Source organism: Zalophus californianus, chromosome 2 (assembly GCF_009762305.2).
Source record: "Zalophus californianus isolate mZalCal1 chromosome 2, mZalCal1.pri.v2, whole genome shotgun sequence".
In the NCBI taxonomy this organism is placed as follows: Eukaryota; Metazoa; Chordata; class Mammalia; order Carnivora; family Otariidae; genus Zalophus; species Zalophus californianus.
Genome location: NC_045596.1, coordinates 182,641,684 through 182,657,406, shown reverse-complemented (window position 1 = coordinate 182,657,406; position 15,723 = coordinate 182,641,684). Strand labels below are relative to the sequence as shown.

The 15,723-nt window shown below is 35.8% G+C and overlaps 1 protein-coding gene across 1 annotated transcript in view; it reads right to left on the bottom strand.

Annotated features, from left to right (window-relative positions):
* Positions 1–15,723, bottom strand: part of PCM1 (pericentriolar material 1) — a 79,568-nt gene that overhangs the window by 40,691 nt on the left and 23,154 nt on the right. Inside the window, 13 exon segments of the mRNA XM_035726395.1 lie at positions 740–943; positions 2,392–2,582; positions 3,082–3,222; positions 4,200–4,329; positions 4,471–4,625; positions 5,927–6,162; positions 6,291–6,448; positions 6,958–7,135; positions 8,015–8,066; positions 8,069–8,214; positions 10,769–10,985; positions 12,551–12,660; positions 15,465–15,642. Of these exon segments, the coding sequence (XP_035582288.1) occupies positions 740–943; positions 2,392–2,582; positions 3,082–3,222; positions 4,200–4,329; positions 4,471–4,625; positions 5,927–6,162; positions 6,291–6,448; positions 6,958–7,135; positions 8,015–8,066; positions 8,069–8,214; positions 10,769–10,985; positions 12,551–12,660; positions 15,465–15,642 (2,096 nt within the window).

The following is a 15,723-nucleotide window of genomic DNA, read 5'->3' as shown; positions in this document are numbered from 1 at the left end:
CCTAGAAGTGTCTTTTGTTATTCATAATGGACACCTTTCAACCATAGCTAAGTTTATGCTAATGACTCTTGGAGGCCCTAGACAGCTTCATGGAGGGGGACTGGTCACTAAAAAAAAAAAAAAATCAACCAGGTGTTTACAGGGTTGGAACTTTCAGCCCCACCTCCAACTTCAAGAGGGGAGGGGCTAGAGTGAGTTTAATGTCAATGGCCAATTATTTAATCAGTTGTGCCTAGGGAATGAAACTTCCACAAAAACTCCTTACCAAGCTGCTTAGAAGAGCTTCTGGGTTGGTGAACACACTGAAGTGCTGGGAGGGTGGCACACCCAGAGAGAACATGGAAGCTCTGTACCCCTTCCCCAACCCATCCCTTGCCCTATCCATCTCTTCCATTTGGCCATTGCTGAGGTGCATCCTTTATAATAGGTAGAGTTCGTAAGTTGTTCCAACAAATTATGAAACCTGAGGAGGGCTTGTGGGAACCCCCAAATTTTTAGCAAAGTCAGAAAGAAGTGTGAGCACATGGAGACTTGGGACTTGCAACTGGCATCTGAAGTGAGGGCAATCTTGTGGGACTGGGCCCTTAACTTGTGGCATCTGCCCTAATTCCAAGTAGTTAGTGTCAGAACTGAATTAAATTATGACACCCAGTTGGTTCGGAGAATCAGAGAAGTGCTTAGTGTCACAAAGACCTGAGACTTCAGGAATCAAACAAAAAGTTAACACAGTGAAGCTAACCTATTCTTAGTTTCTTTTACGCTGTAAGAGTTATGATTCGCACTGTTAGGAGGATACATAGAAAAGTTATCATTGGAACTGGCATCTTGCTCTTCTTCTTCCTCCTCTTCATCCGTCCGAACAACTCCTTCAGAAAGGTAACCATCTTCATCTCCTTCTTCATCCAGTGCACACTGAGTAGAACCTCCCCAAGTTGCCATTGTTCTAGAGATTAAGAGACAAAAAATAAGAGATCATTTTGGAGATCAGCTAAATACTTTACCATCTAATGTGCCAGACATTGTACCATGTACATATGTATGCATATGAAACATGTTTGCCTGTTTATAAAATTTCACTGAATTCCACTGCTGATATGTGGAATATGTTTATTCTGCCTTCCGCAAAACAATTCTTCAAATAAATTAAAACAGTAATTGTATCTCCTAGAACTTTTTTCCTAAACTAAACTCCCTCAGTTTTTAACTTTACCTTGAGCAACAGTTTTCTAGATCAGAGCTGTCCAAAAGAACTTTCTGCAATAGTAGTAATGATCTATACCTGTGTACCCAATACAGTAACCACTAAGTACACATGGCTAATGAGCACTTAAAATGTGGCTGGTGTGACTGAGAAAATGAGTTTTTAATTTTATTTAATTTAAATAGGTACATACAGGTAATGTAACAGCTGCCACACTGGAAAGCCCAAGTCTAGAGCCATGGTTCCCAAACCTAGATGCGTACTATCAAAAATACCCAAAGAACTTTTCTAAAGTTCAGATGTGTGGTACTCAGAATAGAAAAAAATACTATAAATATAATTTGATAAATAAAGTGCATTTGGGACTTCAAAACAGAACAAGTTCCTGTATGAGGAAGAGAAGTTTGGTGCAATGTTCCATAAATATCATCTGAGGATATCAAAAGGTAAGGTCACAACAAATTTGAATTTCAAAATATTAGCTCTGAATACTCCCATACAGATAATTAACTGACCTTACAGAGGGCCAATTTTTTAGAAATATTCTAAATATGTAAATTTCAAATGTAAGTCCTAAAAACTAAATTTTTTTAAAGCATTACTTTATTAATTTATTTTTATTTTTTGATTTTTGAGAGAAAGAGCAATCATGCAAGGGGGGTGTGGGAGTTGGAAGGGCAGAGGGAGAGGGAGAGAGAATCTTAAGCAGGCTCCATTCTCAGCGTGGAGCCCGATGCGGGGCTCAATTTCACAACCCTGAGATCATGACCTGAACTGATATCAAGAGTCGGATACTTAACCGACTGAGCCACCCAGGCACCCCAAAACTAAATTTCCTAATCCTTAGGAAATTTACAAATAGGAGATTCCTCATTTAAGTAAAAATGTGCTTATTTCTGGCCTGATATGTAAGTACTACAAAGTAACAAGCATTTTCACTTTTATAAGCTTAAAACTTAACTAAGAACATAAGGCTTATACACTCAAGAAAATCTGTATCACCATTTGATCAAGTGCCTTGAGAAGTTAGAACAGAAAATAGCTGGATTTAGTTAAACTGAACCATGAAGGTGATGCTTTAACAGAAGCCTCAGGGAAACAGCAGATTTGAGCTGAGAGGGGAAATGAAGCTGCCCACTCTACATGCCTTAGGTAGGTGATGTTAAAAAAAAGATTTAAACACCTCTTACTTTTCAGTTCTACTCTGTTGAGGCGTACACAGGTTCTCAGATCCATCACTTCTCAACGACACAGCCACGGGTGACGTAGTTTCCGCTAGACCCTGCCTCCTCTGATGTTCCGCCATCAGCGCTTCAAGCTGCTTTCTCCTCTGTCGTAGCTCTTCCCGTAACATCTCATGTCTTCGCATTTCTGACCACAGCTATTATTTTAAAAGTCAGAGTCGAGTTAGTATAAATATCTGGATTTGTTTTAGCCTTAAAGACTAAAATACAAAGACTTCTATTCTCACTCTATCCTTTTTACACCAAGATATCCCATGGTGAAAATAGCATTTCCGTGATAAATAAGAAAAAATCAGGCATTAATTCTTAATGAAAGCAGTGGCCAGATATTTAGAGAAAGGTATAAAGTTTTCTACAAATCACATATAAATAAAAGGCCAAAGAACAGGTCTTTCTAACTGAAATGATTGCTGTTCATTGCAACTATCTCTTAAATACAATTCTGCCAAATATTTCCTAATAATTTTGAAATTATTTTGAAAAGATCCCAACTTAATTACTTTTTGAAAAAATTATTTCCTCCCAACTAAAAGACACAAAACAGGCTGCATTTAAAAACATGTTTCATAGATATTCAGTTTTCCTTCTCTAAGATGTGACATAAGACTTGGGAACAACAGGTACAATATACAATACCTCGTTATCTACTACTGAAGAATCTTCAGGCTCAAAACCAGATTTGCTTGTACTGGTTTCATTTCCATTAACAGCTGGGGTTGAAGTAACAGCTGGGATATATTTTTTTGTGGGAAAATTACCCGCACTCGTGGCTGACAGCTAAAAAAGGATTAGTAAAAACCATTATGAGGAATTAGAACAATTATGTTAATTTCATAAAAGCAGTTATTTTACCATTTCTCTGGGGGCTCTAGTACCATATTTAATTTGTTATTATCAGACCTCAATTGCCATCATGATCCAAAGAAAGCCTGACATAAGAAAACAAAGACGAAAACACAGGGTAAAGTGGATGATTAGCAGCCGAGCCTCAAGAACAAAAGAGACAAGAGGGATAAAATGCTACTGTGGAAAATTTCATATACTCAACCCAACTCTCATATATATTCTTCCGGACATTAGACTAGGGAGAAGGGAAAAGGATTAGATAAAAGTAGAAAAGGTTAAAAGTCTAGGGAAGAAAAAAAAAAAAAAAACTGTTACAGAGAAACATCATTTGATGTGGAAACTTTCTTTGAAAACAAAACCTGAGGAATAAAGCTAACCAAACTATTTTAAGAAAAATCTCAAAAAGACATGGGTGTTTGCTTCCTGTGTTAACTTTACTCCTACTCCTGATTACCTGATATGGTCAAAGATTACTCATTCTCTGTTCAGTCCCAGAGGGTACTACTTAATAAGAAAACTACAAATATTTTCATTAATTTCTTTAGGTAATTCATGATGGTTTAAGGGCTTTATTATGTAATTTTAGGCCAATAAAAGATGGAAATGCTATTCCCTTAAAGGCAAAGCTGAAACCAGAATATTTTAATAGTTATGAATACTCATGTTCTGAATCTAAAGTAGCTAGCCCAACAAGTGAAAAAATAGAAGTAATGAGAGTCAATTCCTATATGCTATCTTTCATAGTGTAAATGTACATCCCTGTTTCATTAGTTCATCCGTTTTATTAATCCTAATATTGATATGAATGTGTCATCTCAGTACTAGAAAAGGTAAGAGTACTTTCCAGTGACATTAGATTTTAAACATCTTTTTTCATACAAACGGAAAGAAAGAACGTTCCTAATTACCTGTAAGTCAGGACATGCCTTCTGCAATGCTTGAATTTTCTCTTGAATCTCAATCAGTTTCTTTCTTTCTTCCTGCAATTGTTTGAGTTCTCTCTGTTGCTGCTGTAGTTTAGCCTCATAAAATTTCTCTCTATAATTAAATTGACATTTGCAGACTCCCAATAAATCTGATAGCATTAAGCAAGACCTAATATAGAACCTAGTCAAGTAAGTATCTTCTCTACAATAAGCACTAAATTTTTATTAAATGAAGCCCATGAGCTTAACATACCTTGCCTTCTCATTTATTCCAGCATCTTTCTGTGTTTTATTGGCATTTCCTCTAGTATTATTTGCATTTGGTTTGTTGTCATCTTCTGCTGGGTAGAAATCATCCAAATTTGAAGTATTGGTAGAGACAACTCCATGATCTGCTGCATCATCATCCTAAAAAGCATCATTAAAATAATCTTGAAATCTAAAGGCATTATCCAATTCAAAGCTTAAATATCACTATTTTGTAAAATTTACATGACATAAAAATTAGAGATTAAGTACATGATTTTTAGAGAACACTGAAGTTCATCCTCTACCAATGACAGGAAACAAAGTACTAAACCAACAAAAAACTACATTTATAATCTGAGCTGCCAATTACCCACTAATGACTCATGTTAAGTTGCCTTTTCTTATCTTGACCAGATATTGAGCTATCAAAGAACAGCTTTATACAGAATACAAAAAAGATCAAAAACACACCATCAGATACGGGAACTCTTGATACTAGATAATTTTTCATAGAATGTAACTTTTTTAAAAGATTTTATTTATTTGAGAGAGAGAGAGAAAACACGTTAAGTGGGGAGAGGAGTGGAGGAAGAGAGAGAATCTCAGGCAGATTCTACACTGAGCAGAGCCTGACGCAGGGCTTGATCTCACAACCCTGAGATCACAACCTGAGTCAAAACCAAGTCAGATGGCGTAACCAACTGAGCCACCCAGGCACCCCTTAAAATGTAACTTTTACATTAACGATTTCAAATAATCAATGTCCAGTCCACTGTCACTTGCTTACAATTTTCTATTCTCTGCCTTTGGTCTTTAGTTTGCCAAACCAGTGCCAATGACTCACAATACAAGAACGAATGAGAGTATCTCACATCTGTCATGACTAATGGAAAAACAACTAAGTTCTCAGCTTCCTAAGGGTAGGTCCCCATCTTCTGTTAAAATCAATGTAGTTACTAAGGGAGGGAGATTGTTGGGGTGAACTACTACATTTTTAAAAAAACATTTAACTCTATATAATTTTATATTTACTCATGCTTTCTCTGACAACCTCAACTGAAACTTAAACCTTTGGAAATATCATTCTAGTAAAACCTTAAAGAGTTAGAGCTGACTCAATTATAAAACTGGGTAGACAATTTTAAGTTTGTAGATGGTGTTATCTGGTATTCTTATTCATCTAAAAACTAGCCCAATTCATTCCTAATATGGGTAAGAAGATGGAAAAGAAACTGAGTTGGGATTCAGGAATAGAGAAGCTATAATTATGAGGCCTTTTCACATAATAAAAAGTGGAAAAATTAAAGTATAAGAAAAAAATACAAAACAAATCTGCCTGATGTTTCAGAAGGCAGTGAGAAGGTACCTGAACAACTGAGTATCAACTCTGATGCTCAAAGAAATTAAGTGACTCAAGAATTATTGTTTTAAGTCTTTTGAAAAAATCAAGCAGTATTTACCTGTACCATAGCAACAAGATCTTGCAACTGTCTTAGTTTCTGTTTTGCAGCCATAAGTCTATTAATCTTCTGTTCAAATTCAGCATCTTCGGGAGCCTCATCAACCAGACTGCTCCTATGACTAGTTAATGAAGCGCCACTGACTCCCTCATCTTCTGCTTCTTCCTCTTCTTCCTCATCATCTTCACCTTGTGCACCATGAATCCCCTGTTCTCCTTCTCTATTATAGTGACAATCTGCTAAAAGTATCAATGAAATCAATAATTTAATAAATTTAAGAAGAGCACTAATGAAAGAAAATCCACTTCAAAAAAATAGTATGGCAAAATTATCCATCATCATACCATACCATAGTCAATCATACCTAAAGAAGGAGGCATGTTCAGAGCCCTTATGTTGGCAGCAGATCTGTTGTTAATTTCACAATTAGAATTAACTGATCTCCCCTCTCTATTATTAGAAACACATTGTGCATTAGAATTACTATTTACTTCATTCCAAGTGGCAGCTACTTGTGGATTTCTAAAAGAAAGAAGACAGCCTGAAGTTATTTAAAGTAAAAAATTAAAAACTAAAACTCAAAGTTTTAGAACTGCTGATAAAATAATTCTGAACTATGAATATCACTAGCTATTTCTCCATTTAAATTCATACTCTGAATAACTGGCTCTTGCTTTTCAAAAACTTCTGCTCTTTGGAAATTTAAGAAGAAAAACATCCAAAAAATCAAAGTTATACCTAAAAATAAAGAGGAAGGAAAATGTTAAGTTAGATACTTCTTATGACTTACCTGCATTTGATCCTAACAAACAGCAAATTTACCACACTACTGTACTCAGTGCTTCTCTAGTTGCTTTTCTTCACAAGGCCAGTAAGATCACACTGGCCAAAATAGTAGACTTAAGCAGACTTACAGGAGAAAAGCTTAAATAAAAAGCAAGTAGCACTCTATTGAGGTTTTTCTTCTCCATATTAGAAGCATTAAAAAGTTAGGAAGAACATGTTAGAAAAACAAACTTCCAAGTTCTTACCGAATGTTAGTAATAGGTTCAGAGTTTTCATGTTCAGACTCATACTCTGACTCTTCAGTTTCTTCATCTTTTGTGTTTTCATTTACAGCATCTGTCATCATATCTGATGTTTGTTCATAATAATGAACCAATTCTCTTAGTTCATTCAATCTCTTTCGAACTTCATTTAACTTCCTGATAAACAACAAAAATGTATATATAATAACTATTTTAGCAAAATAAAGCATGCAGTATTTCCATATAAAAGCAGCCAGCACGGACAAAATTCAGACCTAGTGCAATATCAGGGGGTGTGACTATAAAGCAATGAATTCAATTTCAAGGATAGCTTACTCAATATCTCATCACTCCATTTTCTTATAACCTATTAGAGACAAAGGCATTAAAAAAGCAGACTTGGTTTCTTAATAAATAGTGAAGTACTAAATACTCAATTAAATACTACCTCTCAGGCAAATCAGGATGCAGACATTATTAGGCATTTACAGAAGGTTCCTAATCTGTAACACACATGGATCAGGTAAGGTGTATAATATGTTTATCCCAAGTATTAAGTTTGTTGAGTTTCTATTAAGTGCCAGAAACTATGCCAATGTTTTTAATCTGTAAAATACCTTTATGAACAAGTACATTATTATCCCTATTTTGCAGATGAAGAAACAGAGGCTTAGTGAGGTTAAGTTATTTGTCCATGGTCACACAGCCTTGTAAGAGGATTTCAGGGCTTTCTGACTCTAGGGACTGGGCTCTAAATTTAGAATCATTTGAAATATAAAATCTTTTAATGCAATCCCATCTATTTCTATCCTTTAGCTAGAAAATGGGAATGCATTAGCTCACAAAAATTTACCTGTATTACAATGTCACATTTATCTTGGATAACTCAAAGGATGCAGATATAACACACACACACTTCTTCTACCACCTCTTAATTTAAGATATTTATATTACGTAAATCCAGTTTTTTCCAGAATTTACAACAAAGGAAAAAACATAATTTATCCCCATTATTCAGTTGTATTCTATGTAAATAATATTTGTAAAAATGTTTTACTGAGTTTTTCAGTTGGATTTAGATGTCCTTCATTTTCACTCTCATTCTGAGAAAACTAGAGAAGCAGGAAGGATAAGGAACAGATGACGTGAAGCTATTGGATTCTCCATTGACAACTGGTGCTAAGCCTATAGGAGCAGAGGGAGCTGAAGTTGTACTTCTCTGATCCACACTTCTTTGTGGAGAGGCTGAAGAAGGCACAACTACAAAAAAAAAAAAAAAAAAGACCAGTTACCATAAACAAATATGGAATCAAACAACACTCAGTTTGCTTACATATAAAAATAAAAAGTAAAAATCATTAACATCTTACATTCTGCAGCTTTAAATTTCAGAAACGTTAAGTGTATAATAGCCAGGCCACTTATTCAACAAACAGACTTAGAGGAAAAAAAAAAAAAAAAGACAAGGTGGAAATTGACAAAAACTATTATATTCTACCTTAAAAAGTAACCAGTATATTCTTTGATAACCTGATTCTAGGTTAAGTTAAACAGGGCAAATGTGGGGCACCTGGGTGGCTCAGTTGGTTAAGCGTCTGCCTTCAGCTCAGGTAATGATCCCAGGGTCCTGGGATCAAGCCCCACAACGGGCTCCCTGCTCAGTGGGGAGTCTGCTTCTCCCTCTCCCTCTGCTACTCCCCCTGCCTGTGCTCTCTCTCTCTGTCAAATAAGTCAATCTTAAAAAACAAAAACAAAACAAAAAAAACTTAGGGCAAATGTGTATGATGTTCAGTACAGCATCTACAACTCTTTACAACCCCAGGGGTTTAGGCCCCAAAGAATGTCCCAAATCCACAGCTCAGAGTAATTTTATCTGGTCTCCAAGATGGAATTTTCCTTGTTCCAAAAGATAAAACAAACTTAAAGTAACTGTAGTACATTCATACCATGAAATACAACTCAACAATACAATTTTCTAATTAGATGATGGCTTATCTTCTATAGTCTTTGAACTATATGTTAATTACTTTTCTGTCCACATGGATCAAAGATACTTTATGCCTTCAAGGAGAATGAATGAAGATTAAGAATCTTTGCACTTCTCAATCTCCATCACTTTAAAACTACTGTCATTTATCTCTTTCTCACAGGGACAACCATCATTATTTGTTGCTCACATTACGAATTGCTACAACTGGTTTCCAGCAGTCTCTTTGCTCTATTCCTTGACTGTTCAACCTTTTGCTACTGCTTTCACACTGTTTCCCAGTATGAAAAAAATCATTTTTTAGAGTCATCAGTAGGCAAAGTGCTACTTTATCATGTATGTAAAACTGACCACCGGGCCCCTTCAGTACAACTTTCGAATTTTAAGTTTTTCTTAGCTGTGTCCATCTGTATAAGATAAGCATGGGGGGGCGGCATCTGGGTGGCTCAGTCGGTTAAGCATTTGCCTTCAGCTCAGGTCATGACACCAGGATCCTGGGATTGAGCCCCACGTTGGGCTCCCTGCTCAGTGGGGAACCTGCTTCTCTCCCTCTGCCGCTTCCCCCCTGCTTGTGCTCTCGCTCTCTAATAAGTAAATAAAATCTTAAAAAAAAAAAAAAAATAAGCATTGGGATTAGGTTATACTCTAGAGGAGGAGAGACTCGCAGAGGTCTGGGAAAAGAAAGGAGGATGTTTCAGGAAGAAATACTAAGGTTTTGGGGGGCGGATAGCAGAGAAATAGGAGATGGGTAAAGAATAAGGAACAGGGAGACTCCAGAGATGTTTTTCCTATCCCTTGTCTTTTCTTTAATAAGACAGCACCTGGAATACTGAAGAATTATGACCAGCTGGGGTTGACCCTACTGATCAGTTTCCCATGCTAGAGCTCCTACTACTAACTAGTTAGGTAAGAGGCAAAGACCAGGGCTTGAGAAGGTGTGAAGACAGCAAATGAGGACTAGTAACTGGATCTCAATCAGACAGGAAAACATCTTGCAGCAGAAAAGGTGGTTCCTAAAGTGCAACTAGTATGACTATGCTTTTCCTATTCCTCCTAAGTGACCATATATTTCCAAAAAGTTATAAACTTCTCAGTTTATATAGTCTACAAGTTATAAACTATATAAGTCATAAATTTTTTGCACTAAACCGTAAGTACTAAATGTTTTTCATGTCTTTTTTTAATAAATACTTTCTAAATCCGTTTGATAGTTTTTAAATCAAAGTACCAATTTGGATTAGTTTTCCTTTAAGGGAAAATGTGAATATGCTAAAAAAATCCAGGAACATATGTTCAAGTATCTAATAGTTTACCTTCTCTTTTTCTTTCCCCTGAATTAAAATCCTACCTATTTTTCAAGGCTTAAGTTTATTCTTTACCTTTACTGAATTATAGGAACAGATCTCCCATCTATTCGGTTATCATCATATAAGGACTTGTTACTTAGAAACCTTCCCCATGCAGAGCACCTGGGTGGCTCAGTTGGTTAAGCGACTGCCTTCGGCTCAGGTCATGATCCTGGAGTCTGGGGACTGAGTCCCACATCAGGCTCCCTGCTCGGCGGGGAGTCTGCTTCTCCCTCTGACCCTCTCCCCCTCATGCTCTCTCTCTGTCTCTCATTCTCTCTCTCTCAAATAAATGAAATCTTTAAAAAAAAAAAAAAACTTTCCCCATTTGAGGAGAGTCCTATCTCTCCTCAAATATTGTAATTTTCTTGAGGAGCTGTGAGTTCATTCATTCACCAGATATTTACTAAATTAACTATTGCATGCCAGCACATATACTCATATGTCCTCTACCTAATACCACTGAGCCGGCTTTACTTACATGATGAATTGTTCAGATGTTGATCTCGAAGTGTATGAAGTTCTCCAAGCAGTTTGTCCATTTTTTGTTTCTTTTCCTGTAATACTTTCATTTTGCTAAAAAGTTGTACTTTCTCATCAGGTAAGCGTTCTGAAACTGAAGGATTCCTGCTCTGGGAAACCTCCCTAGATAATGAAAGACTTTCCGCTTGTCTTCTATTGTCTGGAACAGTTGGAGGCTTATTTAAAATAAAAAAAGAAGACGACCAAGGCAATGAAAGGTTTGATTCTCATTTTAAAAACACATAAATACTCTTTATAAAAAGCAATAAATATTTGCCCAGGTTGTCCTGGTGGGTAAGCATATGCCTTTCCAATTCCCAAATTACATACTATTTCCTGATGTGCCACTATAACATCTATATGGTTTTATGGACACATATTACTACGCAGTGGTCCTGAATTCACTGGACTGAATTACTATCTGGATCTAAATTAAGTGCTAGAAATGTCTTTATAAACCTTATATAAACTTTCAAAAATCTCATTCTCTCTCTCTTGCCAGCTTTTTACAAACATCATCATAAACTTTTTCTTATCTATCAGTTTTTCCTAGCACTTCTTTCCTATGATCCTCTATTAAAATTTTCAAAAATTCACTACGGCTTAGGAAATCATAAAATGAATAAACACCATTGAGCTTAAATTTTAACATTTTGCCACACTTGTATCAATTCTTTTTATTTTAAGAGAAATAGAACATTACAGATAAACTAAAGCTCTATACATACCAACCCCCAATTTCATTACTTTCTCCAGAGATAAACACAATTACCATCATCACATATGTTTATATATTATTGTACCTACATAAGATATACATCCTTCATGCATTTTTAAATATCAATCAAGTGGTATCCTTCCTAAACTCGTGTTTTTCATTTATTAATTCTGCCTCATTTACTGTAACTGGCTATAAGATTTCACTCTATGCATATATCATAGTTTATTAATCCATTTTCCTGTTTATGGACATTTAGATTGTTTCTAGATTTTTGCTATTAACAAAACCTGCCATGAACATTCTTATAAATATCTCCTTGTGAACGTGTGAAGAATTTCTCTAAGATGGGGCATTTGCAGGGTCACCAAAAAAATGTGCTAGATATTGCTAAATAATTCTACAAAGCAGTTAGACCACATTCATTTATTTTTACCTGGTCAGCAGACAGGAGACATTGAATCTTCATACTCACTACAGTGAAGAGGTAGTAATTCACCCTTTCTTATTCAAGGCCCATAGATTGAAATTTTGTATTTAAATCATTACTTACAAAGGTCACCAAATTATAACAATTAATTCTGAAATTAAACTTAAGAACTTTCTCCAAAATCGTTAGTAAAATATTTAAGGACATAAATTCAAATATAACTTAAGCTTTAGAGGTTATGACCATAAAGAATCTGAGAGGAAAAAAGAACATATTATCTAGTAGCATACAAGGAGGAAGTTTCACTTATCACTGCATTCAACGTAGATTTTCCTCTAATTGTTTCTCCAAGTACACCCCTCAGACTACCAGCAGTGGAATCACACAGTGGGGAAGCCCACCTCAGATGTATGAATCATACATACTTTAGGAGTGAGGGGATCCCAATGATCAGAACACTACATTTTTTTTTTTTAAGATTTTTTTTTTTTTAAACAAAACGCCAGGTGATATTTATGCTACAGTGAAGTTCGGGAGCCACTGGCTTAATTAATATGATTTTAAATTCAACTATACTAAAAAAATTAAATTACCTGAGAATCACGAAGCTGATTATGAAAACGCTGAATTAAATCATTCAGTTCTTCATTTAGTTCAGAGGTGATACTAACTCCAGATAGGCTACCTGTAGTTTCTGTTACAACTGGAAAGAAAATTAACAACTATTCATTAAAGCAAACAAATTAACACTTTTCAATTTCTGAGAAGCTAAAAGTAAATTCTGAGGGGGGAGGGGAAGAATTTTAAAAAATCTTACCTAATTTAAAACTAGTTAACCCTCAGATTTACCTCCCAAACAATCATTTTAATAGAAATTTCCATCTAGGGGCGCCTGGGTGGCTCCGTCATTAGGTTGTCTGCCTTCGGCTCAGGTCATGATCCCAGGGTCCTGGGATCGAGCCCCGCATTGGGTTCCCCGCATCAGGCTCCCCGCTCGGCGGGAAGCCTGCTTCTCCCTCTCCCACTCTCCCTGCTTGTGTTCCCTCTCTCGCTGTCTGTCAAATAAATAAAATCTTTAAAAAAAAAGAAAGAAATTTCCATCTAACCTGAAAACAAAGGGACACAGAAAAGTCTAATAGAGTGATTCATCTTTTTCTGTCCCATCACTCAAGGAGGGATACTGCTACATTCCAATTAAGAATAATGACTCAATGGAGTAGGGAGTGGACAGGCCTACCAAGTTGCGTTGGGGGAGTGGCAAGGGAAAGTGGTTAATCTGAAAAAGCACAGCTGATATTGACAGGTCTCAATCCCCACCTCCCCCAAACAGAATCAATGCTCTAATACAGGGGCTAGCAAATTTTTTATAAAGATTCAGACAGTACATATGTTAGGTTTTGTGGAAATAGTTTTTGTCTCAACTACCCAACTCTGCCATTGCAGGGAAAAAGCAACCACAAATGATACATAAACAAACAGGCAAGGATATGTTCCATAAAACTTTATTTTAAACAGTGGGCCAAATCCAGCTGGCCATAGCCTGCTGACCCTTGCAGTAGAAAATTATTTACTAAAGTAGTTGCTTCTGATACAATGCATACTACAAGACCATAGTTTTTATCTTCCTATAGCAGTATTCCTGAGGCAGTATTCTGATGACAATTTTGATAATGGGTTACTGCTCTACTACCCAACCACCCTGTGCTTATCCTTTCCAGCTCTAAAAAGAGACACTGGCTATAACCTGTTTCTGTTTTAAAGGAAAATACTAGCTTTTTCAAAGTGAAATTAGAATTTCAGGGCTAAATAGAATCCCTTTAGCCCTAAGTTAAGTGCAAACTCTATTTTGAAAAGAAAGAAATTACAGTGTAGATTACTAACACACACTGCTAGTTGAGTAAAGAACAACTCTTTCCCATGACTATTACTTTGCCTCGCTTATATACCAGAAGATTAAATACTATCATTCTGGTTTTTCATCAGAAATCTCATAAATACAAGAGAAAATGTTTTAAAATTACTAACCTAAAATTCTTTTTGAGATAATATAAAAAATAAATTTAATCTTAAACCTTTGTTCATTCTACTCCTGGTGTCTGCCTCATTATACTCTAAAGAAAAAAGTTCATGTATTCAGAAAAAGACCTCTGACCTAGAATTCAAGAAATCTGATTTTACTAGTATGTCATATAAGTATAGGCAAGTCACAAACTCTGTTAGAGCTCCTTCTCTCCCAAATGAGACTAAGAAAAAAAGCTCTGGAGACTAACCTACAATTTTGTGATAATCAAATGAGATGATATAAATGTTAAGTATCTGAAATAACATTAGCACCACAGGCTTATCTCTGAAATCTAGAACTTGAAAATTATTTAAAATACTTAAAAGTCATTAGCCATTAACTAGTATGTCATTGTTTAAACATTTTGTTTTATTCTAAATTACCTATTTCCTAAATATAAATGTAAAAGCTAATGAATTCTGGACTTCACAAGGGAAAAATGTGTTGGAAGTGTATATAATTATTACTGTACATATTATATATATAAAATACACAATTATGTAATTATTACAAAAGAATAAGTTACTTGCAAGTCATACAGTTCCATATGAAAATGCAAAATTAAATTATGTATAAGTGATCAGAGGGCTAAGCCACTGGGCTAGGTGTGGACAGCAGCATAAAGTGAGTAATAACAAGGTAACCTCAGTGAGGACCTAAATACAGAGCCCACAGGAAATAAGTTATTATTAGACTAGGATGATAAGACTAGAAAATAGACCTTAGTTTTACTGAGTTTTAATAGGTAACAAGCTGTTTTCAACTTACTGAGAAATTAAACAGGTTTGAAGATGATGAAACAAGCTATAAAATTAGACTCAATACTAAAGAATTCAATACAATTTCCACCTAAATGATACATGACTATGAAGGAAGAAAGAAAAGTGAAAAAAACGTTTCTAAGTCTCAGGAAGACTATATAGAATATAAATACAGTTCAAAGGAACTAGTGTATACAACTGGGCACCTAATTGAAATAACAGAGCTACTACCAACATCAGAAGCTAAAGAAGCTCTACAAATTTATGCACTGTCTCCCTTAATGTTTTGACCTTTCCTTGGTAGGCAAGAAAAGTATGGCAATCCCAGATGAATAAAGTACAAAAAGTGGGGGGGGGGGGGAGAAAAAAAAACATTCAGAGCCCTATCAGTGTGAGGTACAAAAACAGAACTACAGCCTGTCCCTTTTACCTCTTAAAGGTACTCTCTGATGAAAAGGAGAGCGAGCTGGCTGTCTGCCCGGTACAGTATGATGGCCAGGAGTTGTCCCTGCAACCTTTTCTGCATAACCAGAGAAAAGCACAGGACAGGGTAAGCCTCATATGTAGGTTTCTAAACTAGTCAATATAATCAAGACCCGATCATATCATAACCAGCATCCACCTTGCAATACCATTATTAATTGAGCCTTACTTATAACAACAACATGCTACACTGTGGCATACCAGAATCATCCATCACAGCAATAGCTTGCTCTGCTTTGTGCTGCAGAGCAAGAAGAGCAGCCTGTCTTCCCTGCAGAGCTCTCAGTTGCTCCTGCTGTTGTAACATCCTTTTTAATAAGTCATGTTGTTTCTTCAAATTTTCTATCTCTTCCATAGGCTCCTGCTGAGGATCTCTGGCCTGGAAAATAAGACCAACAATACTTATATCTGATTATTAAAATTCATGTTCCTGTTTCAACTACCAATGGCACAGTACAGA